A 27,920-nucleotide genomic window follows, 5' to 3' on the forward strand; every position below is an offset into this window, starting at 1 on the left:
GCTTCACTTGACGCTCCCGTCGCCGCTGACGGCTTCAAGAAACCAGACGACAACAATAAGCGCACGGTCCGGCGGCGAGGCAGCGGGAAGCTCGAGTTACTGTGTCGTGAGGTGGGTGACCGGGTTCTTCTTCTGTGTAAAAATGGCGTCTTTGTAAACGGTCCACATCTGTGACAGTTGCTGTTGAGCATCTTGTTCCTTTTCTCCCCCCACTGAGGCTCTTTACTGTAGAGAGCAGGTGGACTGGAGCTGCGCTGACAAAGGTGCGCGTCTGCGTGCGTGTGTGAATGTGTGTATTTTAATATTTGTGTGGCCGTTGTAGCGCTGCAGTAGCAGTATTTATGATATTATGCTGTTTAGCTAGCTCTTTGTCGGGCCGCCTTTGTGTGTGTGTGTGTGTGTGTGTGTGTGTGTGTGTGTGTGTGTGTGTGTATGTGTGTGTGCATGCTTTGTTATATATGACCCCCGAGACTAACCCCTGCGCACCATGCTGTGTGTGTGTGTGTGTGTGTGTGTGTGTGTGTGTGTGTGTGTGTGTTAAATGAGGGATACACTCTTGTGATAATGATACAAAAGTTAGCATTAAAGAAAGAGTGTTATGAAACACACTCACAAACACAGCTGATTGGGTTCAGGTGACGTAAAACAAAAAAAAAGAAAAAAACGTGTCTACGCACTTGACACCCCTCAGCCCCACCCCCTCATACATAAACACACACTCCACCCATTATACCTACACTTAATTCATAAATCATTTACACCTAATAGGTTCATTACATGTAGGGCAACAACACAGTTAAAACCACATTGTTTTGTTGCATGAACAGTTTTTAGATATGTAACTGTGTGTGTTTGTTTGTGTGTATGTGTGTGTGTGTGTGTGTGTGTGTGTGTGCACCTGGCTGTGTCTTTACATAGTGGCGCAGCAGAGCAGATGGATAACGGTGGGAGATGTGGAGAGGTGGGGCAGTGATGGGAGGGATGCGTGGGTGGGTGTGGGGTATGGGTGATGAGGAGGGGAGAATTTCAGAGCAGGGGAGGGAGGTAACATTTGGGGGGTGGAGGGGCTGCGAGCAAGGGAAAGCATAGAGAGAGAGAGAGAGGATGGGGCAACATGGGAGAAAGACAGAAGTATAAAAAAGGGAGAGACGAGGATGGAGGAGGAAACTATGTGAGGAGGAGAGGTGAGGCGAGGAGGAAGAGGGGAGCAGATGGAGCAGATGGAGCACAGCAGCTTTTTTTCTGTCGTCTATTTTTCTCCCACTGTTCTGTAGCATGTCATTTATATCAACAGTGTATTGTTTATGTGTTTATTTATGAGGGTCCTCATTAGCTGTGAGCAGAGCATTGTATGAACACATAGGGTCATTTTCTTCTCTTTACGGCCAGTCATGTATTTGCTTTACATATAAAACATCAGTTCTGAGCCGTTCTGATCAGTTTGTAAAATATGTTGCACTGTAGAGATTCATATACTCAAAAGTACATAAAGCAGCTATTATTAGTGTCACTTCCTCCATTGACAACATTAACATTAATACATTTCATGCAGAAATCTAAATCTGCAGAATTTAATGGCGAATAAAATCAATTTAATTTAGTCGACTGTCACTGATGAGATTCAATTTTTTGACCAATTTTAGCTCATCACAAATTTATCAGTGTCTGGTCACAAGAACTTGTGGTATAGGAAGGCCAAAGATGTGTTTAAGGTCCCCAGAAAGCACTGACGGGTATAATTTTCATCTATAAACTAAATAAAGCTCAAGTTCATATTGATAATGATTTGTAAGATTCAATTTGAGCTGCCTATAATTTTTAGTCCAGCTTCCTCCAGCCGTCCTGTTTCAGGCTACATCGCTTTCAAAACGTTCCAGTCACCTTCATCCTGAAGAGAAATGTTTTTTCACATCTGTCTGCAACTGGATTGTTGTGTGTACCAGCAAATGTGCCGTCAACTGATGATATAAAATCTGTGTAAAAGATAAATACGTCATCTTCTCTTCCACTCTTTCCTGCTCATGTGCGAGATGTTGTGTAATGCGTACTCTAGCATTAACAGAAATCTGTGTGTGTGTGTGTGTGCGTCTGTGTGTGTGAAGGCAAAACTGAATGATGGTAGGTTTCCATGGCAGCCATGAGTTGTAGCAGCATCTTTGTTATAACACCACACTGAGACAGTTATAGCTGCAGAAGTAGAAGGGATTGTGTTTATAGTTAAAGGGGGTGTGTACCTCCTCTTTGTTCTTCTCTCTCTCCAAATTGCCATTGCATTGTGGCTGTTGTCATGGTGATGTATAGATTAGTTACGCCCACATGCACCGCCCCCTACTTCTCTCTCTCTTCCACTCTTTACTCAGTGGTATGGATGCTCAAATCCAGAGCAGTTTCTGGAGCCTCTGCCCCTCTTTCGCTGGTGTGTGTGTGTGTGTGTGTGTGTGTGCCAAGTTGCTGTAAACTCTTGGCAAGAAAGCAAATAAGCGTATTTACAAAAATGCTGAACTATCCGTTTAACTTCCTTCAACGACCCTCTGGTGTTTCCTTCCATGTTGGGTATTTTTTTGTGCAACCACAGCCTTCAACTTCAGCCATTCAGCCATTTTCATTATCTCTCTCTCTCTCTCTCTCTCTCTCTCTCTCTCTCTCTCTCTCTCTCTCTCAGATTGACTGAGGCCCTACCATGCCTGTGGCCTCCACCAGGACAGAGCCTGGTGAGACCAGACACCTTCCTCCTCATTAGCTCCTACCCCCATATGACTGTTCACTATGCTTTCTTTATTCATTTCACTGTTTCCCTTTAAAAAGGGTACAAGACTACAAGTATGCCTGACTTACATACAAACACCATACTATGAATTGGGGCTGCACAATGAAGTGAAATGTAATCCAAATTACAATATGGCCAAGTGCAATATCCAAATTGCAGAAGCTGCAAAAAAAATCGCTACAGTTGTTTTGATACAGGTCAATTGTGTCATAACATCGTTGTCCGTTTTAAGCACCATAAGTGTTGTGGTGCTAGAGAGATGCCCCGGCCTACACATCATATTCTCCAGATGTAAGGGGAACATACTTGTTTGGTACAAGCCCAACAAAAATCACATCATCATGATTTAAAAATGTTCTGCCAAAATATTGTCAAAGATTTTTTTTTTGCATATTGTGCAGCCCTGCTATGACTACTGTTTAAGGGGGTGGATAAATGTAAAGGTAATGCATGTAATGTCGTCTAACAGAAGGGAGGAATGATAAATAGTTTCAGGATCCAACACAAGCTGAGTCAAATCATCTTAATTTTTAAAATCAGCTGAGTCCAGTGACAACAGTCTTCCAGTATGTCTGTGTCTATACTCCAGACTAGGACATGAAAATGCATTTTACAGCAGCCCTGCAGTCGCAGCCAGAAGGCCTCTGTCTCCTTTGTCGTTTCTTTTATTGTTCCTTGTTTTCTTCTATTGTCCCCCTGACCCTCCTCTGTGTGTGTCTGTGTGTGTGTGTTTGTGTCACAGTGCCCCAGGTCTTGGACATGATGAGCGACAGCACGACCAGCTCCACGACGGCCAATGACCTGGACCTCATCTACCTCAAAGGCATCATGGAGAGCCCTCTGGTGTGGTTCATGCACACACACAACCACACACACACACACACACAGTTAAATACTTGTGTGTGCAGGCTTGTTTGCACATACTTGTAAAGACACATCTCCATCATGCTGTTGTGTCTGTTGTTGTTGTCGTATATAAATTGTGTGTGTGTGTGTGTTAGGAGCAAGAGGAGAGCCTGAAGGAGCCACGTCCCTCACCGGTGAGGGAGAACAACGTGGAGCTCCTGCAGGAGATCCTCAGAGATCTGGACCCCTTCACACACCGCTCTGGCACTGCAGCTGAGCTTTCCCGCATTCTCACACAGCCTCATTTCCAGGTGTGGAACACACACACGTCAATGTGCAGAACATCACAATGTATTACATCAATGACAAATATAGTAAGACGTCAAAATATCTTTAATTTTTTTATCCAGTCAAGACTTTGACTTTGTAGCCTCTATGAATCTGACAGTAAAGGGGGTTTCATATACTTTTGGATACAGAACAATGAAATTCTTTTGTCTTCACACATTTTGTTAAAAAAGGCAAGTAGAGTAGTGTGACATACATTTTGATGTTTTGAGTCTGTGATTGTTTTTTTCAGTCTCTGCTGGAAACTCATGATTCAGTGGCATCCCAGGCGTGTGATAGCCCACCCCCAAGCCCGTGCGATTTTGTGGATCATGAACCGGAAGAAGGGCACACACACAACCAGCACCCACCACCTGACGCAATCCGCATGGTGGGCATACGCAAAGTGGCAGGAGAGCATCTGGTAGGTAACAACACAAAGCATAACCAGTTGACAGAGCCTTGTTAATTCAGTGTTAGTTTGGACTGATTCTGCTCCAAGTACTCCCTACTTAACCAGTGATTCAGAGATGCAGTGAAATATTGAAACTGTAATAAAAAAAAAAACTGGGTCCCACTTCCTCATTCCTGAGCTGCTGTTGGTTAGTGCTGTAGATGCAGGTTTTATTATCATTATTCACAGAAACAGTTAAAGGTCCCATATTATATAAAGGTACATGTCCATTTGTTTTTTGATCATAAAGCAGGTCTAGGTTCTATATTAATACTATGAAAGTATCAACGCCTCAGTCCACAGAGAAATGCACCCAGCCTGTATTCAGAAACTGAGCCTTAAAATGAGACATCAGGACTTCTGTAACTTTGTGATGTCACAACAAAGCTGTCACAACTCTCAGCCCCAAGCCCCACCCATGACCCTTCGTCCAACCTTTCAGTTTTTACCTGAAATCTGCTATATTGGTTTTACCTGAAATCTGCTATATTTTTATTCAATCACTCAGAAAACATTCAGCAAATCCAGTCAGTCAGCCTCTCTTCTGATTGGCTGCGTGACCTGTTGTTACTAGAGCTCCAGAGAGAAGCCTGAGAGAGATGTAAAACTACACTGAGATGGTTTTTGGTTCTTAAAACCACAAATATATCTTCTTATGGATATCAACACTTCAAATAAAACACATAAAATATAACTGATAACATACATTAATTGTGTTTCAGGGGGTGACGTTCAAGGTGGAAGGTGGTGAGCTGGTGATAGCCCGAATCCTCCACGGTGGTATGATAGACCAGCAAGGGCTGCTACACGTCGGAGATATCATCAAAGAGGTAAGTTAGCCCATGGCCTTTACTGACCCCTTCAATTCTTTTAGTTTATGGTTGGGTCACTAGGACCTTGAAATCCTAGTTGGGAAACAGTTCTGTCTTCCTTACCAAGAGTTGGATGAGAAGACATCATGTCTGTGTGATAAATATAAAGCAACAGTCAGCAGATGGTTAGCATAGCTTAGCATAAAGACTGGAAATGGTTTGAGATGACAAAAACCAACCACCAGCACCTCTACAGTTCCTTAATTAATACGTGCTATCTTGAAACTTCCTCTCTCATCGGTGTGAGGTTCCCAGGCAACAACCAAAAACACCTGGGAGTCATTGTGCCTGCCAAGAAAATAGATGAGCGCAAAGTTGCGTAACTGTCATTTTTACACATTGGTAGACAGATATTTTCTATCTGCAGATGGCCCCACGTTAGCTGTTTCCCCATGTTTTCAGTCCGCTGAGCTAACTATCTGCTGGCTCTGGCTTCATATTTAGCAGAAAGACATTTAACTTTTGGCAAGTACGTAAATGAGTGCAAAAATTATCAAACTATTCCTTTCATGTAATTGAAGTGTGATCTATACCAAACTCTGTGAAGACAGTCCAGTAATCCTTTCCCTCATTAACAGCTTAGAGGCAGCTGGTCCTATACCATACATGCACTTGCACCTAAACCTAGGTAACCTGTCATTTTCCATTAATATGTAGCTATTTTTATGTCAGTATAGAAACTTCCTTTTGTCCACTCTGCTTGCAGGTGAATGGGCGAGAAGTGGGCCAGGACGCCAGGGTGCTGCAGGAGGAGCTGCAGGCGGCCAGTGGAAGTGTGGTTCTGAAGATACTGCCCAGCTACCATGAAGCCATACCCCCAAGACAGGTGCCACATAACACACCAAACACAGAACACACTCACATGGTCATACTCCAAATCATAAGTTCTGCTGATTGCTGGATTGTTTTTGCTTGTTTTGTGTTTCATGTGTTTACACAAAATACAAATGGCCAGAAATTTTACTGAAGAAAAAGCATACAATCTCAGATGCATCATCTGCAATGAGATAAAGACCCCAACTGTGTTTCTACAGGTGTTCTTCAAGTGTCACTACGACTACGATCCCGCCAATGACAACCTAATTCCCTGTAAGGAGGCGGGCTTAAGGTTTGAGACGGGGGACATTCTGCAGATAGTCAACCAGGATGATGTCAACTGGTGGCAGGTAGAGTACAGAAATAAGCATGTGCACATCACTGTATGTTGTTTTGCCTGGCTGATTACATAGACGACAGACAGCTGCACAAATTCAGGTTAAGATTAAAACCCTAGTAAGTGTTGTTGTTTAGTGTCAATTCGACACATTCTGTGTGTGTGTGTGTGTGTGTGTGTGTGTGCTGTACAGGCCCGTCATGTGGAGGGTGGGAACACGGGGCTGATACCCAGTCAGATGCTGGAGGAGAAGAGAAAAGCTTTTGTCAAGAGAGACATGGAACTGGCGCCAGCAGGTAATAGGAAATAATAAATGATGAAAACAAAGAAAAGATCAATAAGTCCTATCAGTCTGTGTTACACTGCCCTCTGGTGGTGAAGGCCAGGTCTGCAAATACACATGTACATTTGTAGCTGATAGCCCAAATACCAATAAAAAGAAGAACTTTATTAATCCCAAGAGTTATAGACAAATCTAACTTCCATCACCCAAATAATCCTGCTCTGACACTGTAGTTTGTGCTCTGTAAAACAAGATGTCTGAAGAAACTACAGACTAAACTTGACATGTTTTTTTTTTATTCATCTCGCTAATAATATGAAAATGAAAAACAACCAATTTCGGGAATAAGCAAGGATTTTACTTGATAACAAAAATGTTAGCACATGTATAATTTGATTACCATTGGAGCCAAAATTACCAGTCAACTACAACTAATTAATCAGTCGACGAAATAATCAACCAAAGGAAGATTAAACAATCCAAACCTAATCATAGCGAGAATCTATTAATGCTTCAATTCAAATCAGTGTTGAGCGATAGTCACTCAATATGCAAAATATGAAAATATGAGCAATCAGAAATCACTGAGGAATTACCAACATAAATACGTCAAAGCTCAATCATAAATAGATTAAAAGCTAAATCAGCTGTTAAAATTATATAAATGTCTAGAATAATTTCAAGATAGCGGGAATGCTTATTGAAAATGTAGTCAAAGAATTATTTTTGTTTATATAATTTTTTTTTTTAAATGAAAAATGTCTTTAGTGTAGCATTAAGTGTCTATTACCAAAATCAACAACTTACATTGTTCAAATCACCATAAAGCAAAAAAAAAAAAACAAAAAAACAAAAGCATCCGTCATACTTGGTAAAACTAAATGAGTACGTTCATAAGCGGATGAAAAGGCCTTTATTAGGTGTGAGTGATCAATCTAAGGATCAAATGCGAGTGTTCATTTAAGTCTGAAATGATGTAAATGTTTAAGAGTACAAGTCAAAGCAAAGAGGAAATTAAAGGCAGACTCAGACCAATCTGAGACAGCCAGACAGCTATCGATGCAGCAGGCTCGTTTCCTTTCTTATTTGAACTCAGGACAAGAGACCTATTGTTTAACCCACACGCTCACTTCACCCACTGCAGGGACGACCACAGCAGACAATCCCTTCCTGTAGCTTGCAGAGCGTCTTGCAGGCTTGTGGTGTATGGCAATGGGTTAGAAATTAGATCAAATGGTGAGGTCTGGAGGCTGAGGGGGTGTGCGGGTCCTGGTGGGCTCAAGATTCCCCAGGGAGTACTAATGCCCCATACACAAATATACATTAACAGTACATCAAGAGCCAGTAAGTGATAAGTATGAATGAAGCTGCTGATGTCAACCAGCTAGTGTCAGCATGACTCGACTGATCTGCAGCAACTAATGGAACTAAACTGCTTTTATGTGACAGGAAATCTTTGTACTGGTGTTGGAGGGAAGAAGAAGAAGAAAATGATGTATGTGACCACCAAAAACGCAGGTGACAAAACCAGTTCTGTAAAACTTTATTTTATTTGTACAGAAGTTATATCATTTTTTTGCTGTTCTTCCCTCTTTCTTTCCTTTCATCCGTCCTGTCTTTCTTCCTCCCCCAGAGTTTGACAGACATGAGATATTGCTGTATGAGGAGGTGGCGAAGGTCCCGCCTTTCAAGAGGAAAACTCTAATTTTAATTGGTGCACAGGGTGTGGGGAGGCGGAGACTGAAGACCAAGCTTCTACTGATGGATCCTCAGCTCTTTGGCACCACCATCCCATGTATGAAATCTGATGTTAAAGCTGTCTGTTTCTACAATCATGGTTTGATTAATTATCTTATTTTATTTTATTTTATTTTTAATTAAATGTATTTATTTATTTATTAGTTTATTAATCATGGTTTCATCAGTTACCTTTAGTGGGATGTTTTTGCTTGGTTGGTTAAGGGTTTTTTTTGTTTTTTTGAGATTACATTGATCAAACAGCATGAACAGAACTGTGATATTATTTTCTTTTCTTATTTTCTTTCTTTTTTTTTACTGTTCAGACAGTTTTACAGTCTGTAGTAAATAGGAAATGTAAAATGCATACCACAGGGATTTTTCTTTTGGGTCTGAAAGTCCTTTGAGACTTTTTGTGTCTGTCCAGATACTTCCAGAAAGCCCAAAAAGGGGGAACGGGAAAGTCGGATGTACGCCTTCACCAGCCGCAGCAAGATGGAGACTGATATCAAGAACGGGCGCTATCTTGAACATGGAGAGTACGACAGCAATCTCTACGGGATCAAGATCGACTCAATCCATGAGGTGGTTGAGGCAGGACGTGTCTGCATCCTGGATGCCAACCCTCAGGTACGCACACACACAATGGCACAAACACACTAAGTTATAGAATCGAGACAAAGTTGTTCATAGTTTATAATTCAGTAAGTAGAACATGGTAGTAATATGTGGGTGGATGAATCTGTCTGTAACTAAATATACATTAAATGAAAATTCTGTTTGGGGTATTACAACTTTTGGATATTTTCAACTTCAGTCGGCATACATCGAAAAATGTGGTGTTTACAGCAAGTAATGGGCGTAATATTTACCAAACAGAGACATTCTGCTGTAATCTTTGTTGCTGGGGGTCTTCATGCTGAACACTCTCATATTCAGGCTCAAACATCTTATCTCCAGATGGATTGGAGGAGTTCTTATTTCCAGTCAATTCTGTTCTGTTACTTAGTTTTAGGTTCTAGTAACTTAGCTTTACAGTTTAGTAAGAGGATGAAGTGATGCTCACCAGAACTTGGTGATGCCCCTCCAGAGGCTTCTGGAGGTTCGGCCAATCAGAAGAAAGCAAGCTTTTAAGGTTGCCTGAGCTAATATCACCTGTTACAGTCAGAGGCTTCACTGAGACAGACAGTTTGAGATAAATGAGGATTTTTTAAACTGCGAATCATGCAAAGATACTTTAGTGGAGTCACAGAATTCAACTATAAAGCTGAAAATGATTTTGATCAGTCCTCCTTAATTAAAAAAGCCCTCAAGTTAGTTGGGTTAAAATCACTTGACTCATAAGTTTCTTTCCATTTCTTCTGTAATTGTGTGTAGAATTACTTTTTATATGTTTTTTTTCCAAGCTCGAACTTTAGGATATAGTAAATATAAATATTTTGAATGATTATCACGGTTTGTACATTTTTATCGAGGTGCCTGTGTCATTTTCCCTGCATTTGGTTTAGGTTTCTGCCAGTTTTAGCTTTGTTTGCTCTAACTGTTAAATTGACAAATTGATAAGTCAGACTTAGAAATGAGAAAAAGAATATGATAGATGTGTGGAAATGATACACTAAGATGCTAAACAAAGACAAAACAAGGACAAGAATGAATGCATTGAAATTAATCAAAAATTAACCAAAATTAGCCAAACTGAACCTGCACTCACTTTATTAGGAACACCACACAAACACCGGGTAGTTTCTCTCTTTGCCCTCAAATAGCCTCAATTCTTCATTCCATGGATTCAGCAAGCTCCATGTTCACATGACTGCATCACATCATCTCTGCAGATTTGTCAGCGGCACATTCATGCTGCCACATCCCTAAGGTGGTGTACTGGATCCAGGTCTGGAGACTGGGGAGGTCTCTGAAGTTGAACTCTGAACTCCTTGTCATGTTCATGAAACTAGTTTGAGGCAATTTCTGCTTTGTGACATGGAGCATTATCCTGCTGGACGTAGCAATTATAATATGGTGAACCGTGGCCATAAATGGTTGCACATGATCCACGACTACTCAGGCTGTGGCATTCAAACCATGACTCATTGGTATTAAGGCCCAAAGTGAGTCAAGAAAACACCAATACACCACCCTGAACTGTTGACACAAGGCAGGTTGGTTCCACGGTTCAGGCTGTTGATCACAAATTCTGACCCTACCATCTGCTGACTCTGCAGAAATCCAGATTCATAAATCCAGACTATGTTTTCCAGTCTCCAGCTGTCCAGTGTTGGTGAGCCTGTGCCCACTGAAGCCTTATATTTCTGTTCTTGGCTGACATGATTGGAACTCAGTGTGTTGTAGCCTATCTGCCTCAAGGTTCGATGTGTTATGCATTCTGAGATACTTTTTTGCTTACCACAAGAGTGGTTATCTGAGTTACTGTAGCTTTTCTGTCAGCTCAAACTGGTCTGGCAGTTCTACTCAGACCACATCAACAAGGCGTTTCCACCCACAGAGCTTCTGCTCACTGGGTGTCTTTTGTTTTTCAAACCATTCTGATTAAGCTGTTGTGTCACGGTCAACGTCACTGAGATCACATTTTTTTCCCCAGTCTTATGTTTAATGTGAACATTAACTGAAGCACCTGACCTGTATCTGCAGGATTTTATGCACTGCAGTCAGTCCCCGATGTGCTCTGAGTAGCTCCATTCAGTGAGTTTGGTGTCATGTGCCTTGCTCAAGGGCATCTTATATGTATGAACTCTTATTTATAGTACAAAGTAAGTCATTCACTGCCACTCAGGAATCCCCAGCCAGTCAGTGTACCTAAACCTAAACCGAGCTGTTAAAGTCCTCAAAGAAACCTTAGAGCTTTAACAGCTTGGTGTCTTCTTGTTGCTTTCTAGTCTCTCAAAGTGCTGAGGACCTCTGAGTTCCTGCCCTATGTGGTGTTCCTCCAGTCTCCAGACTTCGAGGTGCTCAAAGCAATGAACCAATCTGCTGTAGATGCAGGGGTGGTTACCAAGACACTGACGGTAAGAAACACTGTATGCTCATGCACATGAAGAGAAAACATTTTCAGCTCAGAAAGCAGTGTAGAAAGATTTTTTGGTTTTTCCGTCCCAGGATGAAGAACTGCACAGGACATGCGACGAGAGTGCCAAAATCCAGGCAGCCTACGGTCACTACTTCGATCTCAGCATCATTAACGACAACCTGGATGAGACCTACCGCACTGTCAAAGCAGCCCTGGAAACAGTTTCCAAAAACCCTCAGTGGGTCCCTGTCACCTGGGTGTTCTAGAAAGATGCCGGGGAGGACAGAGGAGGAAAGGAATGTAAGGAACAAGAAAGACAACAAAGACGCTGAAAATATACTGCTTTGTAAATAATGGATGTTGATGAATAGATTTTTCATACATTTCTACTGAGTTTAAATCTACCCGTTAGCATTAGCTTAGCCTCAGAAACTTTTTCCTTATTTTACACTTTTCCAGTGTTTCATTTGAAGTGTTGATCTCCATCAGAAGATATATTTGTGGTTTTAACAACCAAAAACCATCTCAGTATAGTTTTACATCTCCTCTCTCAGGTTTCTCTCTGGAGCTCTAGTAACAACAGGTCTGAGCCAATCAGAGGAGAGTCTCTGATCCTCTCCTCTGATTGGCTGACTGTTTTCTGACTGGTCCAATAAAAATTTAGCAGATTTCAGGTAAACACTCAAAGAAACCAAATCCAGCATGGTTGGATGGTGGGTCCAGGTGGGACTTGAGGCATGACTGAGGGTGGTGACTGCTTAGTTGTGACACCACAAAGTTCCAGAAGTCCTGATGGCTCATTTTAAGGCTCAGTTTCTGAATACAGACTTTTGCCGGATAGCATACGGAATATTTTCTTGAAAGTTTGTAAAGACATCCATTATTACGCAGGATTATATTATTCAGGACAGGAATGAAGTATTAGAAAAAACAAGATGTGGAGCAGATGAATGATGAAAGTGATGAAAAGGATGAAAGAAAGCAGATGAAAGTCCTGAATGTCAGAAATTCACTGGACATATCAAGGATGTGTGTGTGTCTATGTGTGTACGCAAGTGTGGCCCTCTTTGTGCATGGATTTTAGAGCAAAGATTTTTGTATGTTTCTAAATCATTTGTGCCATTACTGATGCTCATCAGCAGACTGTCATTGTTTACATGTCCTGAAAGTGAACACTGCAGATGGTTACCTTTAATCTATAAGCTATGAAGGGTGGTAAAATTTACTTTACTTTACTTTGATGAAACATTTAACCTATAAAATGATGAAAATAACAAACAGATTTCTTCCAACAACTTATTTGTTGGTCTGATGGTTTAAAAACACAAAGGTATTCAGTTTACAATGATTTGAAATTAAAAAGCCATTTCTATTATTGTCATTAATACATAAAAAAAAATATGATTGATTATTTGACTAACAGTACTAGCTTCACTTCTGTCGCTGTATGAGGCCATAGATTTCCTCAGATCAAATTAGTTGTATTAGATTGTGTTATACTTTACAAATTAAGTGTGATTGAGTGCCAATGATGATGAGCAAACCTCACAGTCCTTCTTTTCTGTCAGTGTTGAGAGAGCAGGTTGCCTTTCTTGTCTTGTTTTTTATTTAATATAGTTACACACTTGCAGTCCCTACAATACACACATGAATGAATATTAAATTGACATCACTTGACATCACAGTAGATAAAGTAAGAGTACGACACACCTATAACCATCTTGGGGTTTCAATGGATGTTGGCAGTACTGTCACAATACCAGAAATTAGGTAAAAAAAAAAAAAAAAAAAAATTTGTAGTTGAAACCAGCATTAATGACATTCCATGATTCTCGAAGCCAAATTTGATACACGGCAAAAAACAGTAAGCAGCAGTTTAAATTGACTAACAAGGTGTGTTACCAGGTGACCAATGGTGATAGTGATGACTGTAGCCTGCTAATGTTGTGAGCACCCAGTTCAAGTACGAGCTGTCCCTGTGTTAGCCTAAACAAGCTAACGTTAGCCTTAGTGGGCATTGTGTGTGGAGTGTTGCTACAACAGATGCCAACAATAACAACAATAACATTTTGACAACATGTTAATACAAACTTAACAACTAAAATATCTGAAAACGTCTACATACTTGACGCTTGGCGTGTTTTTCTTTTCCCACAAGTCTTAGCAGATCTGTTGTTATACCCTCACTTTGTCATCACCATTCCACATGTTGTTGTTGTTGTTTGCTGTTGGTGCTGGAGCATTCAGCCAGTCACAGCGTCAGTCGCTCTGTTGGTCATCATTAGGCAATCAAACAACCACACGCAGAAACAAAACTTCCTATTCAACGTTGACTAGTTGAGGCTGACATTATGTAGCAACTTACAAGCTAAGAATATAAACACAAAATCAGTTAGATCAGTTCCCAGTCAGACCCTTGTCATGAACACACCAAGATATTGTACAAAGATCCCCAGTATGGTTGAGAGACAAACTAGTACATAGTTTGAAACCCCTCGTCATACATGCACAATGAAATCATTGTGCAGAAGTTTGGTTTTATTGCAACTGCATTTCATAAGAAGAGGTAATTCTGTTCAACACATATTATTCCTAATTTGCACTTTTTATTTTGTAGTATGTATAATTTAAATTAAAACCACTTTTTTGTATTTATTAACTCAGTTGTACACAGTTTGTAGATAGCATCTAGATACACAGTGATATAATAGATACTGATATAGTAGGTATGAGATTCTTGCCTAGTATTTACAGTATGTGACACTTTAGTGATAACTTTAAGAATGTTAGTAAAAACGTGTATACGGTGGCCTTTGAGAACAACACAACAACTGAAGCAGTTTCAATTTGTGTCATCTTTTTTTTTTTTTTTTTGGATTTTGCTTTTTTAGTGTTGATTAGTGCACTCACAGGCCACTGTACATGTGACACTGTCCATGGTGCCAACTGCAGAAAGCTCCTTGAGCAGCTTGTTTGTACTCAGACCTTTTATTGTGGCAGCTAATGAATACTTTTGATGTACAATTATTTGTTTAGCGATAAGTGGCAAAAGTTGGTGTTGATCTAAATACAAGTACTGACAAATGGCTGACACTCAGCCAGTTGTCTATTAGGAGACATGCTCAGTTTTTGCTCCAATTTTTACAAGTGGCTTAAGCTGATTTTTGTCTGGCAGCTATATTTGGATCTCTGAATTGTTCATCGCTCGCTCCAGGACATTACAAAACCTCACTGTGTCCTTTTTCTATGAAATTTCATGAATGCAATAAAACAAAAATTGTGTCACTGTATCTTTACTTAATCTAAGTGAACCCGTAACTGAAGTTATTTGGCTCAGTTTAAAAAAAAAAAAACATATCTGAATAAATGAAACAGGAAGTGACACGGAGTATAGGATTACTGTACATATGTGTATTGTGTATGTACTAAATATGTGCTATTGAAGGGTTTCATTCCTCCAGTGATTTACTATTGTCTTTCCATAATGTTTGGGGATGTACAACAGACAAATTAAGAAAAGAACTGTCCTGCCTTTTAGCAGCTAGTATTGGTCAAGCACCAAAAACCCTGAATCCTATATTTCCCATTATGCAACTCTCCATCAAACTCTCCTGCCCATGTCTTTCAAACTTCACTCCCCTTGTTAGTAATGCTGTCATACATGCTGCCTCCCAGCCCAATTTAATCACATGATTTGGGATATTTTTACATTAGAGTGCATCTCAGGTTGCATATTTTTATCTGAACCTGACCTGAGTCCTAGAGAGTAGTAACTGAGCCCGACCCGAACCCAACACTGACCTGAGCGCGACACAGTTAGTGTGAGCTGAAGCGCTGAGTATGTGTTACCATGTCACGTAGATGTTGTTACCATGGTCACAGCTTGCCTAATTACCTTTATCTCTCGTGTGATAAATGACGGTCAAAATGCTGACATGACCGAACATGGACAAAACTTCCACATTTTTGTACAAACCCATCCCAACCTGTCGGGTCCCGTCAGGCTCATGTCAGGTATCCACCCTCTATTTTACATCACTTTACTTCAGAAAGATTCCCACTGAGCAAAAGTTACATTACACAACTGTTTTTACAGACTGAGAAGTAGCTACTTCAATGAGGAGTAAACGGATCTGTATGTGTTAAATCTGTGAAGTGGCCCTATTAAAATTACTAGTCTGCATTTCAAGTAAACCTTAGTCCTATCAGTCACACTATAAATGCAGTTGACAGTAGTTTCATGTGTCTGATTTTGAAATGAAACACAGTGATCAATAATAAAAAAATCTTTACAATATTAGCAGCCTTTCCCCAGAGTACAAAATCCCTACAGGCACATTACTCTAAAAGTGGACAGAGAATCGAGCTTGAACCTTGTAATTTTGTTGTAGAACTGATGATTGTAGAATCAGATATTGTTGATGCTTCTGTCTATACTGAATAAATTATTGATTTGATTTAAATAATCGGGGATATTTGTGTTTTATTTCTGTAACACATTGTTGTACATGTAACCAGCTGAACAGGTTTGATATACAGTCAGTTTAGACCTAATTTTTCTTTTTCTATTTGATTGGTACATGGTTAAGATATTATATATTCCAGCTCACAAGAAGATGAATTGTAATAATGTTGATTTGGTAACTGAGGGAGGAAGAGAGCCCTACTTGGTGCACCTTCTGGAGAGGAAAAGGCACGCTCTCTTTTCACCCTGCCTACGCAGTTTGACAGAGAAGACTCAGTGAATGTGGTGGTACATGAAGTTTCATTTTCAATGAAAGCCAAGTGAATTGCTTTGCATGGCATTGTGGGATTCCAGGCAATGCAGCACTGGCCTGTAAAGGGACCAAAGAGATGGGCTTCAAAATTTTAAAAAAATGAACTGCAAATGAGGGTGAAATTCACCTGACAGAGAACCGGTGCTTTGCTGAAAAACTCAAAACAAGAAAGCAGTGTGTTGCAGAAGGTCAGCACATTCCCTGTCCCAACTCATCACATACGGACACTTGGTCAGGATGCCCTGGCATCACTTTTTACGGCACTGCCCCTTTAGTGCCATTTTTTAATGTGCACAGGCAAATGTAATTTTGCATTGTAAAGCTAATCTTTATAAAGTTTTGTTCAGACTGCATTAGATCCGAGTCAGCTGAAGTCCCTGAAAGTTGATACTTGCCAGCTATGTTACCTATGTTAACTATAACAGCTATGTTCATACGCTTGTTTTACACCCTACATATAATATTTTCATTTGAAATTGATGTTATATTATCATATATTACCCTTATATATAATAGAGAGTTCTTTACTGAACCATTTACAAGTATGATTCTACTTCTGGTTTCATTTAGTGCCTTTATTTTTCCATGCTCAAGCATCCCTGCAGACTATATAATTTGACTTAAATCGTGCAGTGCGACATGCACAATTTTTCCACATATAGTGTGGGAATAATAAGTTTTGAATTTTATACAACCTGATTGAAAACAAATGAATTTTTGTTGTGCTTTTCTCTGAGGCAGCCGCACTGATTGCTTCTGGAACTCTGAATTGAAATAATTATAAATCTTTACTAACATACACATGCACCTCAGCCCAGTTTGCCAGAAAGCTAAATGGTCCCAGTGTCCCGTTCACAGCATCGCAGCTCCGAAAGCATCTTTGTTCACTCATTGAGTGGAACTGTGATGATTTCAGCTCTACAGTAAGATTTTTGTAAACGCACTCGTCCTAGGGCAGTTCAGTAATGAGCAGCTAACTGGTGGTGGAGTAATGAATGGAGTCTGATGAAACCTGCCATTCTCTGCCGTGCTCATGACCGTGGTGTGGAGAATGTGTTATCTGCGAGTCAGAGTTTTCTGAATGTCATCATGTGTCTTTTGATTGTGCTTCTTAATAACCATCGTTCCTCCTGTTCCTTCACTCCGCCCCTCACTTTAACCTACTCCTTCTCTGCAGTTCACTGCTCTTTTTGAGGGAAGGCCTGGTTGGAGGATAGCTGTCATCTTTCTCGTCTCACCCTCCTTTCTCTTCACTCCTTCCTTCTCCTCATCACTTCTTACTTCATATTACCCTGTTCCTTGCTCTCCTCTCCTCTCCTCTCCTCTCCTCTCCTCTCCTCTCCTCTCCTCTCCTCTCCTCTCCATCCTCCATCCTCCATCTTCTGCTATGTGGTGGTGGAGTGTATTGGCCTGTGTGCTGGTGGTGGTGGTGTTCACCTTATTCCTGTCTACTCGGCAGCGCTACAAGGTTTTCAGCGAGAAGTGCCTGAGGCCACCGGGACCCTTGGTCACCGACAGCAAACAGAGGGACGAGAGGCTGAAGAAAGGTAAAAAAAAGAAAAGTTGTGGTGGCTGAAAAACGTCATTCTGTACCTGATGTAAACAGTCTTGAATCTTGAGTTTCTTAAATTTTCTTCAATTTCAAATACTTTATTTGTCCCTGGGCAATTTAAGGCAAGCAAGTAGCCAAAAAAGTAAAGATAAACATTTTATTTAAAAATAAATCTAAAAATATAGATATTAGAATATAGTTTGAAATATTTGAAGTCTGGCCTGTCCATAATGGCCAACAATGTCCAACACCACAAAGGCACCTACGTAAAAAGCAGAGGTCAAATGCATATGTGCATTTATCAGACTATAAACAAGGTGAACTGAGCATCTCTATTACTATGGCTGTTCACAAGTCTAACGCTTTCCAGGATAAAACCAAACTTCCTTCTGTTTGTTTCTGCACTTCATTCTTCCTGCCTCTCAGTGACTGTTGTTAGCTCTTGATTGATGTGTTGCACATTCACTTTTTCTTACTTTATGGAATTGAAAATGAAGACACATTTGATGTGAATAGTTTTAGTCAGAATCTGTAATAGATTTCATACAAACTGGAAACAGCTTATAGTGAAAACAGGTACAGTGATCAGCTGCTTATATGGATCAAAAACACTGGGACACAATCATTCCTATATGAATACTGTAAATAATTTTTTCTTATAATCATCAAGTTGTGATTTTTTTTATTGTTGTAGCTTTCCACTGCACACTATCATATGCTTGGGCTGTCCTCTAAGTTATTTGTGCAAGGTTTTTGGAGCCACAGTGTGTAACAACTGGTAATGACCATCCCCGCCCTGTGATTGGACCAAATCGTCTAGTTTAGCATCCAGTTTAAACACACACCTTTTGGTACAACCTAGATATATCATCGCCCAGGTGACCCAGCTGGCGGTTGATCAGGCTCCATCCTGTATCTGGGTTGCTTAATTTACCACTAATATGTTAAATTTGCACATGTTAAGACGACAGAAAATTCCCTATTACAACGACTGCTTTTTTAAAAAGTGTTAAAATTGGATGCTACCTCTTCATCACTCTGCATAGGGCCACAATCATTTGAAGAGAAAAAAACAATTCCCCACTCAACCAACCTATGAACTGAGGTTAATAAAAAATATTGATTGAATTGGGCTTAAGAAATAATTTTGATTTAAGATGGCATTATTTAAAAAATGCATCTTCTGTTGGCTATTGGTTAATTATTGAAAAAAAAAGAAACTTGTATACAGGATCATAGTTGACACATTCATTTGACGTGGCATGTTTGTCTAAATTTCCACCAGATGGCAGCATTAGAGCACAGATTGAGCACTGTTGAATTTTGAGTAGCTTTGAGGGAAAATCCATTGATTTGTATACAAACTAAGAAGATCCTTTCTGATTACTGGCAACATTTTTAGTGCAGCCAAATGACATTAATTGTGGTGTGAATTATATTTTATATTTTGAAGATTATTTAAAAAAAATCTAATTTTACTTTTGCCCTTCCAGGCTGCTTGATTGGGAACCAGTTGTTTAAAAACACCATATTTTGTGTTAAGAAAGAAATTCTGAATTGAAATTGAATAAAATGAAAAAGCCTGAAAATACACATTGTCTGTTGTTGGACAGGAACGAGAACCTGTATAGGATGTAGAGACAGAGCATGTGAGCAGGGAGCAGAGGGGCTTTAATTTAACCTTAGCAAGGAGTGCACTTGAACCATTGGCATGTACTGATGTAAACTCACGTAAACACTCAAACGTGCTAAAGCTCACTCATGTTCACTTTGTGCTGCTCATGATGTTGTAAGCATGGCCCATGCTGAGTTAACTAGATATACAGTATCTGGCATATCCATTGGTATTTGGTCTTAAATGTTTTGACCCCTTGTTGTGATTTTACTTATTAAAGCATTAATGAAAACATTTTACTGTCACCAGGAAGTAACCTAGTTTTTTCCTTGAGTAATTTCCCCTATAATACTTATGAGTATTTGTTGTAATCCTTCTTATTTAAATGTAAAATAAATATTTTCCGTAATTTGTGGATAATAATAATAATAATGATAATCATTACAGTTTTTTGGCTGAATAGCAGATAAAAGGAGCACCTTCAGAGCAGGTTTCTTCAGCCTGGCAGCAGTGAGGTACTGAGGAGCTGCTTTTCTCTGCACTCACCTCACAGGAACATAAAGTTTGATCTTGAATTTATACATACATTTATTTATTTATGTGCTAAAACTTTAATGAATGCAGATGATGCATTCAGAATGCTCTGAGCTTGGAGTCAGAATGATTGTGGTCTGCACTAATCCCTGTTCCCCAGTAAAGGTGCATAACTTTCATCATTTCATTAATGAAATTCAATAGTTTGAAGATGAATCATTAGTCAGGTAATAAAGCTCTGGAATGCCACAGGGCAAGGGGAATGAAATCCCATAACCACAAGGAAGGCATAAATACAGCCCAGAGAGCCCAGAGTAGCAGGAGAGGGCCACAGCAGTTTATGTTATTTTATCTTTAAATCAGTCAATAGTGAACTGTCCTTTTCATAGACAGTAATAGATGGAAATCATAATTCAGATTTTTAATTCAGAACTTTTCTGAAATCTCCTGCTTAAAACCCAAAAAGTCAGAAGGATCTGTATGAGAAATAAATGAAAAGGAAAAAAATGGGTTATAATAAAGATCCACTTTTAGTGATCAATTGTGTTCTCCCCTGTTTTATATATATAAAAACATGATTCTGAAACTGAGACCAGTGTCCACAGAGTTCCCTGTTCACCTGAATGGCAAAGTGGCCTCAGACATTTGAACCCCATCTGTATATGTGTGTAAAATTTAGGTTGGACTCAAAATATCAAGGTGCACGTGAGGCTCTGTGGGTTTGACTGAATCTATAAAGATGCGGGCGGTGTAAACTGACTTGACCAAATTTTTTTCTGTAGCTGGGTTTTTATATTTAGCTTTATTGGAAGACACATATCTAAGACCTTTGTGACTGCAGACACAGTCTCTCAGAGTTGTGATACCATTGAAAACCTTTGTCTACAATGAAGATGGCAAGAAAATGTGCTTGAGACCTGCTTCACAAACATCTACCAAGCTGATTTTAAAGTATAATGTGTGTCTCCTTGCAGGTTTTTCTGCAGATCGCATTCCCACTGCTCTGGATGCAGTGGTGATTGGAAGTGGTGTGGGAGGTTTGACAGCAGCGGCAGTTTTGTCCAAAGCAGGGAAGAGAGTTTTAGTTCTGGAGCAACATGATCAGGCTGGAGGCTGCACACACACCTTCCAGAATAAGGGATTTGAGTTTGATGTGGGTAAGATGACAACATAAGTGCAGACTAGTATACAAACACACATACACCAGCACACACCCCTGCTGCTACAATGTACTTTTATTCCAGTTAGTGAAAGATCATTATAATGTGTTGAAACAAAGATTTATAATTGGAATATTGAGACTTACTCAAACACTTAGCATATTTTATATTTGTTTCATATTCCACTAAAATGACCAATTACCAATTATCAAAGCTTATGCCAACTAGTCAAATTCCAGGAAAGGTCACAATCTCCCATTCCTGAGTTGAATTATAGCTGGAAGCGTTTTTGCAGAACATTATGATGTCACAGTGAAACTGACCTTTGACCTTTTGGATATAAAATGTCATCAATGTCATCACATTCATTTTATCTTATTTGTGTTAAACTGTGTCAACATTAGTGTATGAATAATTTTATGAGTTCTAATCAGTTCATACTTGAGTCAAAAAAGTGTTTTGCGAGGTCACAGTGAACTTTGACCTTTGAGCACCAAATTACAATTAGTTCATCCCTGAGTTCAAGTATGTATTTGTGCCAGATAAAATTCCATCTAGGCGTTCCTGAAATATTACGTTCTCAAAAGTGATAAATTACACACATTTTTGAACAACTTAACAGGCATTAGCCAAAGAGGGCATCTTGTAGAACTTGACTGCTGCACCACTTCTAGTAGTTCAATGTTGAATAAGAGTGAAGCTGGAGAGTGTTGGCCACATAGAACTGAGTTCAGATCATGGAAGAGGAGAGGAAATGAGTATGACGCAAATTCATCACATTTTTCTGAAGAAAGGAGCTCAGAGGATCAACCACTTTATCAACTGAACAAAATGAAAAAGGAGTAATTTAGATTTTCTTTAATATTTTGAGTGAACTAAGGAGGATTGATTGATTAACCCCCCCCCTGCCACCACCAGGTATCCATTACCTGGGCCAGCTTCATGAGAACAGCCTGCTGAGGGTTGCTCTGGATCAGATTACAGAGGGACAGCTGCAGTTCACACGACTGGAGCAGCACTATGACACACTGATCCTGGGTCAGCAGGACCAGCGCAGGTAGGGCAAGTCTCGTTACTTTTTACAGTATATTTTACAGCTCCTTCATTTCTTTTTACTTTCATGTCCCCTATTTCTTCTTGAAGGCTTTTCTATATTTACTCTACATTACTGCATTGGGAGCTCATTTCCAGGAGTAACCAACCATAATAAATTAACAACAAAACTTAACCTTGAACTATGTATGTTTTCCTAATATTTTCCAAGGCTTCTAAGTTATGTATTAATGTAGTAATATGCTTTTATTTTCTCACATCCTGACAGTACCTGTCCTATCTTACTTCTCTGTCATTCTCAGGAAGTACCATATCCATGCAGGGAAGACTGAGATGGCAGCAAGCTTAAAGAAGCAGTTTCCAGGAGAGGAGGAGGCCATTGATGAGTTCATGAGATTGATGAAGGTACAGACGGAGGTTAAAGTTAAAATCTTTGACAATTTTCCTGTGACAGAATGTGGAGGCTCATCTCTGAGTCCACTGCTCTTCTTTTTTTTTTGGCCGGTGTAGTGGCCGTCCTTCGCATTCTCAGTTCTGGTATTCACCGATATGCAGATGACACCCAACTGTGTGTATCAGCATTGAAAAAGGGACCTAAATGCATCAGAGGGAAGCCAGAGTTAAACCATCTTTCTCTTGTTTGACCCTACAGGTCCATGTACATATTACACTTTTCACTTTCTAATCATTTAAATAATTGTCACAATAATTTTTATAAGTAATATGTTTACCCTTAAGGTGGTTTCCCACAGCTGTGGTTCTACCTGTGATGCTACCAGGCAGACACCACAGTCTGTTGTCTGGTGGTGAAGATATGTGTGATTCTCAGATAAAGTAAAATCCGCTCCTGTATCATTTTCCATGTTTTTGGTGGTTTCCATGGTCACACAATAAGTCGCTGTGACAAGTTAAGAAATGTTGAACAATCATGAAGTACAGTGGCATCCCCCTCCTTGCTGCTGCTTCTGACCTGAGCGGCTCAGCTGGTGTTGTATTTACATTGAAACAACGGAGGCAGAGCAGCAACTGCTCGCTGTCTGAAAGCACCATTAGTACAAAATACTTGAACTGCATTTCTCATACAAACGTAGCTTCACAAGTAAAGTTTCTTGTTGAGTCTTATTGATGAATATGCTTATGCGTCCTCCTTTTGCAGCTAGCCGCACGCCGGACACCACTTATCGCCGTCTTGAAGATCATACCGTTTTGGTTGGTTAACTTCCTGGTTCGTACTGGCCTGTTAAATAAAATATCTTCAGTCTTCACCCTGGCAACAACCAACCATTCAGAAATGATGTCCCGCCTCACACAGAACAAAGACCTGCAGGCACTGTCTGCCTACCTGTTCTATGGTGCTGGACACACTCACACACACACATGCAATCATACAGATCACATTCACAGTTATAACCCTCTGCAACGCTCTTTTTTTAAATGTTATTTTCTTTTAGGGGTCCCTCCGAAAGAGTCCAGCTTTCTCATTAACGCGCTCCTTATTCATCACTACAAACGTGGTGCGTACTACCCACGAGGGGGCGCCAGTGAGTTTGCCTTTCACATCATCCCTGTCATTCAGAAAGCAGGTGGCGCTGTGCTGGTCAGGGCTCCTGTGCAACGCATCCTGCTCAACCAGCAGGGGAAGGCCTGTGGTGAGAAGGGGGGGGGGGGGGGGGGGGGGGGGGGGCGTTCTGTGATGCTGTGGACTTACATGCATGTGTGCACAACTGGTTCTGTTCATGACATGAAGTCCAACAACACTGTAAAACAGCCAATTCAAATCATAATGTTTGACTTTACACAAGAGTTGATTTAATATTGAAAAAACACTACTTGCTAGAAGGCTCAAAATATAAAAAATAATTCAAAATATGATATTTTGACAAATCTACTGGTGGACCACAAGGGGTTGCTTGCAGACCACACTTTGTGAAAGGCTGGTCTAGCAGGATCAGTTTCCACTAAGGCATATGTGAGCTAAAATATCAAAAACGTGAGTTTCAACCAAGCAATGCGAGATGATTCCTTGAGATTAAGACTTTTTGTGTGCGTATTTGTGTGTCAGGGGTGACAGTGCGTAAAGGACAACAAGAGATTGAGGTTCATGCGCCTGTTGTCATTTCCAACGCTGGCATCTTCAACACCTTCCAGAAGTTTCTGCCACAGCAAGTACAGGACAAACCAGGTAAACACATGTGGACTGAACAGTGCATGGTATTCTTTTCTCATTTGCTGTCTTTTTCCACTGCACATTTTATGTAATGTGTGTTTGTGTTTGTAGAGATCCAGTCACTGTTGGGTATGGTACGTCACGGTATGGGTTCCTTCCTGGTCTTTGTTGGTCTAGATGGAACCAAAGAGGAGCTAGGCATTGTGTCTACCAACTTCTGGATGTATAAAGACAACAACTTGGATTTACTGTAGGTTTTTTGCATATATTTTTTATTCCCTGTTCTCCTTGTTAATTTCCAGTGCAGACTTTACCACATTGTTGTCTCTTTTCTATTATAGTTTTCATTCCATCTTCATATATTTTTCATTGAATTAATTAAGGTAATGTGTCTGTGTTTGCATCTATTTTTGTCTACATAAAACTATGTGTGAAGAATGGAGCAATACTCTTCCCTGAGCAGAGATGAGGTATTAGGGAACATTCCCATGATGTTCATCACCTTCCCATCCGCTAAAGATCCCACATCCAGCATCAGACACCCAGGTAACACACATTCACATGTACACAAACGTATACTTGCTTGCAACCTGCCCATCAAATCTTTGTCATCTTTATCCCTTTCTTTGTTCCTTGAGCCTTTATATTCCTCTCTGGCAGATATGCAACTAGGTGATCAGCTTTCCATTCTACCACGGTACAAATGCAGAGAGCTTGGCCGATATAAAGGTCTTTGATTTGATGGTTTGGATTCTGTCTATAGAAAAACTCACTTGGACAAGCAACAGGTTTTAATGTTCATATTTTATAGAGAGTATGCTTCACCCTTACAATAGTAAAGGACTTGACAATGAGGAATAACTGATGAGTTTGACAAACAAAACTTCCTTGAGCCAAATAAAGAGTAAAACAAAGGAGCCATCATAACTCTACACTGTAAGTAAATGGGTGTTTCAGTCCTGAACAGGTTTTTTTTTAAGACAACATGGCTTGTAACCCCGCAAAGTAATGTAATTAGCTATTGACATGGCCCTTGCCTTTGAAACATTCACACACACAAAAAGCAGTAGTTTACATCTGTATGTAGCTAGTTAGCTGGGCGTGCTAATATTTACAGTTTTCAGATTTCCTTAAACTTCCAATATTTGTGATATAGCTTGTCTAATCAGTCTGTGAAACTAATCTTTTGCTTGAAATTTTTAAAGGACTACATGTCCTGAACATACAAAATGTCCAGTGGCTATGAATTGATGTTAGGAAGTTGTCCTGCCACTGTTGTGCTAAAAACCTACAATGGGCTGTGTGGGTGTGGGTGTGGGTGTCTTGCAGAAAAATAAATCCAACCCAGTTTGAAGGCCTATTAGGGGCCCAAACAATACACCACAGTTAGCTCTCTGTTGAGGCAGGATTTTACACCTACAGGAGCAGGTGTCTTCTCCTCTGCCTGAACGCTTGTGGGGTAAATTAGCTCGGTCACTCTGCACACTACCTTTAATGTGCTCCTGTACATGTTCAACTGGCCAATGCAAGTTTACTCACAAGCAGTAATTTTACTGGACAAACCAGGAATTCATTTAAAAGGATTAAACGTTAAATGAACGGAAAATTTTGTATCGCTCCCCCTACCTATCTCTCTGCAGGAAAGTCCTGTATGACATTGCTAACCATGGCTCACTATGAGTGGTTCCAGGAATGGGAGGGGACAAAGCTTGGCAAGAGGGGACAGGACTACCTGGATCTCAAAAACAGCATGGCCCAAGAGCTGCTGGAGTGGGCACTAACCATCTTCCCACAGTTGCGAGACAAGGTATCTGTCCGTGCTTGTATGTAGCTGTTTATGTACTTGTGCCTTTATACAGCTATTTACACTGTAACAGCTCTTGCATCCATATCCATGTGCACAAAACTAAAACTAACACAGAACAGCCGATGAAGCTCACACTTCTCCTAATTGAAAGTCACCTCTAACAAAAGAATTCAATAATATAAGCCTTCAACGATCGTTAGCAAGATCGTTAGCAATTTGGCTCCCTCTTGCAGCTTTATCAGGTATGGCTGCATTTTTAAACAGAGTGAATGAGAATTGAATTCACTGATAAATTCTCTCACACGTGGTGAATGAGTTGACCAGTTTAGTAGCATGAGATCTGATGTAACTGTGTTGTCATCCTCTTATAAGAGCAACCTACATTCAAGTGGTTACTGTGTCAATTCAGCCTGTTGTTCATTGTCTTAATTAGCTTGTTTAGGCAGAGCTCAAATTATACTTTCAAAGGAAAAATGAGTATTCACTGTAAAACTGCACTGGTTACATTTTTTTTATAAACAATGGATGATTCAAATACGAGATGTGTGTGTTCAGGTGGTGATGGTGGATGCTGCCACCCCTCTGACAAATGTCTACTATTTGGGCGCTCCACGAGGTGAGATGTACGGCGCTGAACACAACTTGGAGCGCTTCACCCCAGAAACGGTTGCTAAGACACGGCCACAGACGCCAGTCGACGGACTTTACCTAACAGGTGACCTGACAGACAGGACGGTTTCAAGTGTAGATTCTACACACCTTGACACACCTGCTCAGTGTTTGTTTGTGTGGGTTTTTGTGTGTTTGCAGGTCAGGACGTATTCTGTAACGGCATGGCTGGAGCTCTGCACGGTGGACTGCTCTGCGCCTCTGCTGTCCTGAATCAGATCCTCTATATTGACCTTCTAGCCCTGAAGACCCACCTCAAACGCAAACACACCAATCATAAGCTGACCTAGTGGTGACAGGATTGTACTGGAGGGTATAAATGCACATAAATGCTGTTTACCCTCCTCTCAAACATTGAAATAGCATTTACATATTCTTTACATCTGATTCTCAAATCGAGCTCTGTCACACAGTTTCTGTTGTAATTTTAGAATAATATTTTGTTGTCCATTGTTGTACACTGTATCTTCATGTTGCTACCCACAGACTGTATATAAAAGTGGACGTAGACTCTGGGTCTGAAAAATGAAGCCAATGCTGAAGAGCCTTAAACCTTCATTCTACCTAATGACCATCAGGGGGCGACTCCACTGGTTGTAAAAAAAGAAGTCAGATTGTATTGAAGTCTGTGGGAAAATGTCTCTACTTCTCACTTGATTTATTACCTTAGTAAACGTTTTCCTAATGAGTTTATGGTCTCAATCTCTAGTTTCAAGTCTTCTTCAACACAACATGATGTTCATTTTTTAAATTACAGTCCCATATGGAGGATAATGGACAATTATGCATTAGGGCGGGGCTACCATGTGACTGACAGATTGTACCCCACACAGCGACCTGACTGACAATCAGGATAGAGAACAGAGCAGGTCAGATCCACCCCTCACTCCTCAGCTCCACCTTCTTGTCCAAATATGGTTTCTTCTGTTTTCAAAAAACCAAGATGGCGATGGGCAAATTGCAAACCTATGGGTGATGTCACTAGGGGTTGCCAATACGATTGTATCCTCTTAACACAATGCAACCAACAACAACAACACCTTTTGTGCTACATAGGATTTAAAATAAACAAATCTCCCACATTCCCTTCATATCTATCCCTTCTGTCATATTTAACACAC

The 27,920-nt window shown here is 40.3% G+C and overlaps 2 protein-coding genes across 3 annotated transcripts; both read left to right on the plus strand.

Moving 5' to 3' along the window:
* Window positions 1–13,257, plus strand: mpp2a (MAGUK p55 scaffold protein 2a). Of its 2 annotated transcripts, none has more exons than XM_071474799.1 (14): window positions 1–111; window positions 2,663–2,711; window positions 3,510–3,610; window positions 3,769–3,924; window positions 4,194–4,364; window positions 5,117–5,224; window positions 5,973–6,092; window positions 6,301–6,432; window positions 6,613–6,715; window positions 8,152–8,220; window positions 8,336–8,497; window positions 8,867–9,069; window positions 11,334–11,462; window positions 11,554–13,257. In XM_071474799.1, the coding sequence occupies exons 2-14, from the start codon at window positions 2,681–2,683 to the stop codon at window positions 11,728–11,730; spliced, it is 1,662 nt and encodes a 553-aa protein (XP_071330900.1). In that variant the 5' UTR covers window positions 1–111; window positions 2,663–2,680; the 3' UTR covers window positions 11,731–13,257. The 2 variants fall into 2 exon arrangements, with proteins under 2 accessions (XP_071330900.1, XP_071330901.1); XM_071474800.1 differs by having other exon boundaries at window positions 23–263.
* Window positions 13,258–17,433: 4,176 nt separating this feature from the next.
* Window positions 17,434–27,487, plus strand: LOC139618667 (all-trans-retinol 13,14-reductase-like). The gene is made up of 12 exons (XM_071474801.1): window positions 17,434–17,789; window positions 20,918–21,100; window positions 22,022–22,160; window positions 22,459–22,561; window positions 23,313–23,508; window positions 23,608–23,805; window positions 24,219–24,338; window positions 24,435–24,573; window positions 24,760–24,869; window positions 25,964–26,130; window positions 26,686–26,845; window positions 26,941–27,487. The coding sequence occupies exons 1-12, from the start codon at window positions 17,630–17,632 to the stop codon at window positions 27,087–27,089; spliced, it is 1,824 nt and encodes a 607-aa protein (XP_071330902.1). The 5' UTR covers window positions 17,434–17,629; the 3' UTR covers window positions 27,090–27,487.
* Window positions 27,488–27,920: the final 433 nt, after the last annotated feature.

The sequence above is a fragment of the Trachinotus anak genome, unplaced genomic scaffold (genome assembly GCF_046630095.1).
Source record: "Trachinotus anak isolate AG129_WGS33_773 ecotype Australia unplaced genomic scaffold, CSIRO_AGI_Tana_v1 ptg000003l, whole genome shotgun sequence".
Lineage (NCBI taxonomy): Eukaryota > Metazoa > Chordata > Actinopteri > Carangiformes > Carangidae > Trachinotus > Trachinotus anak.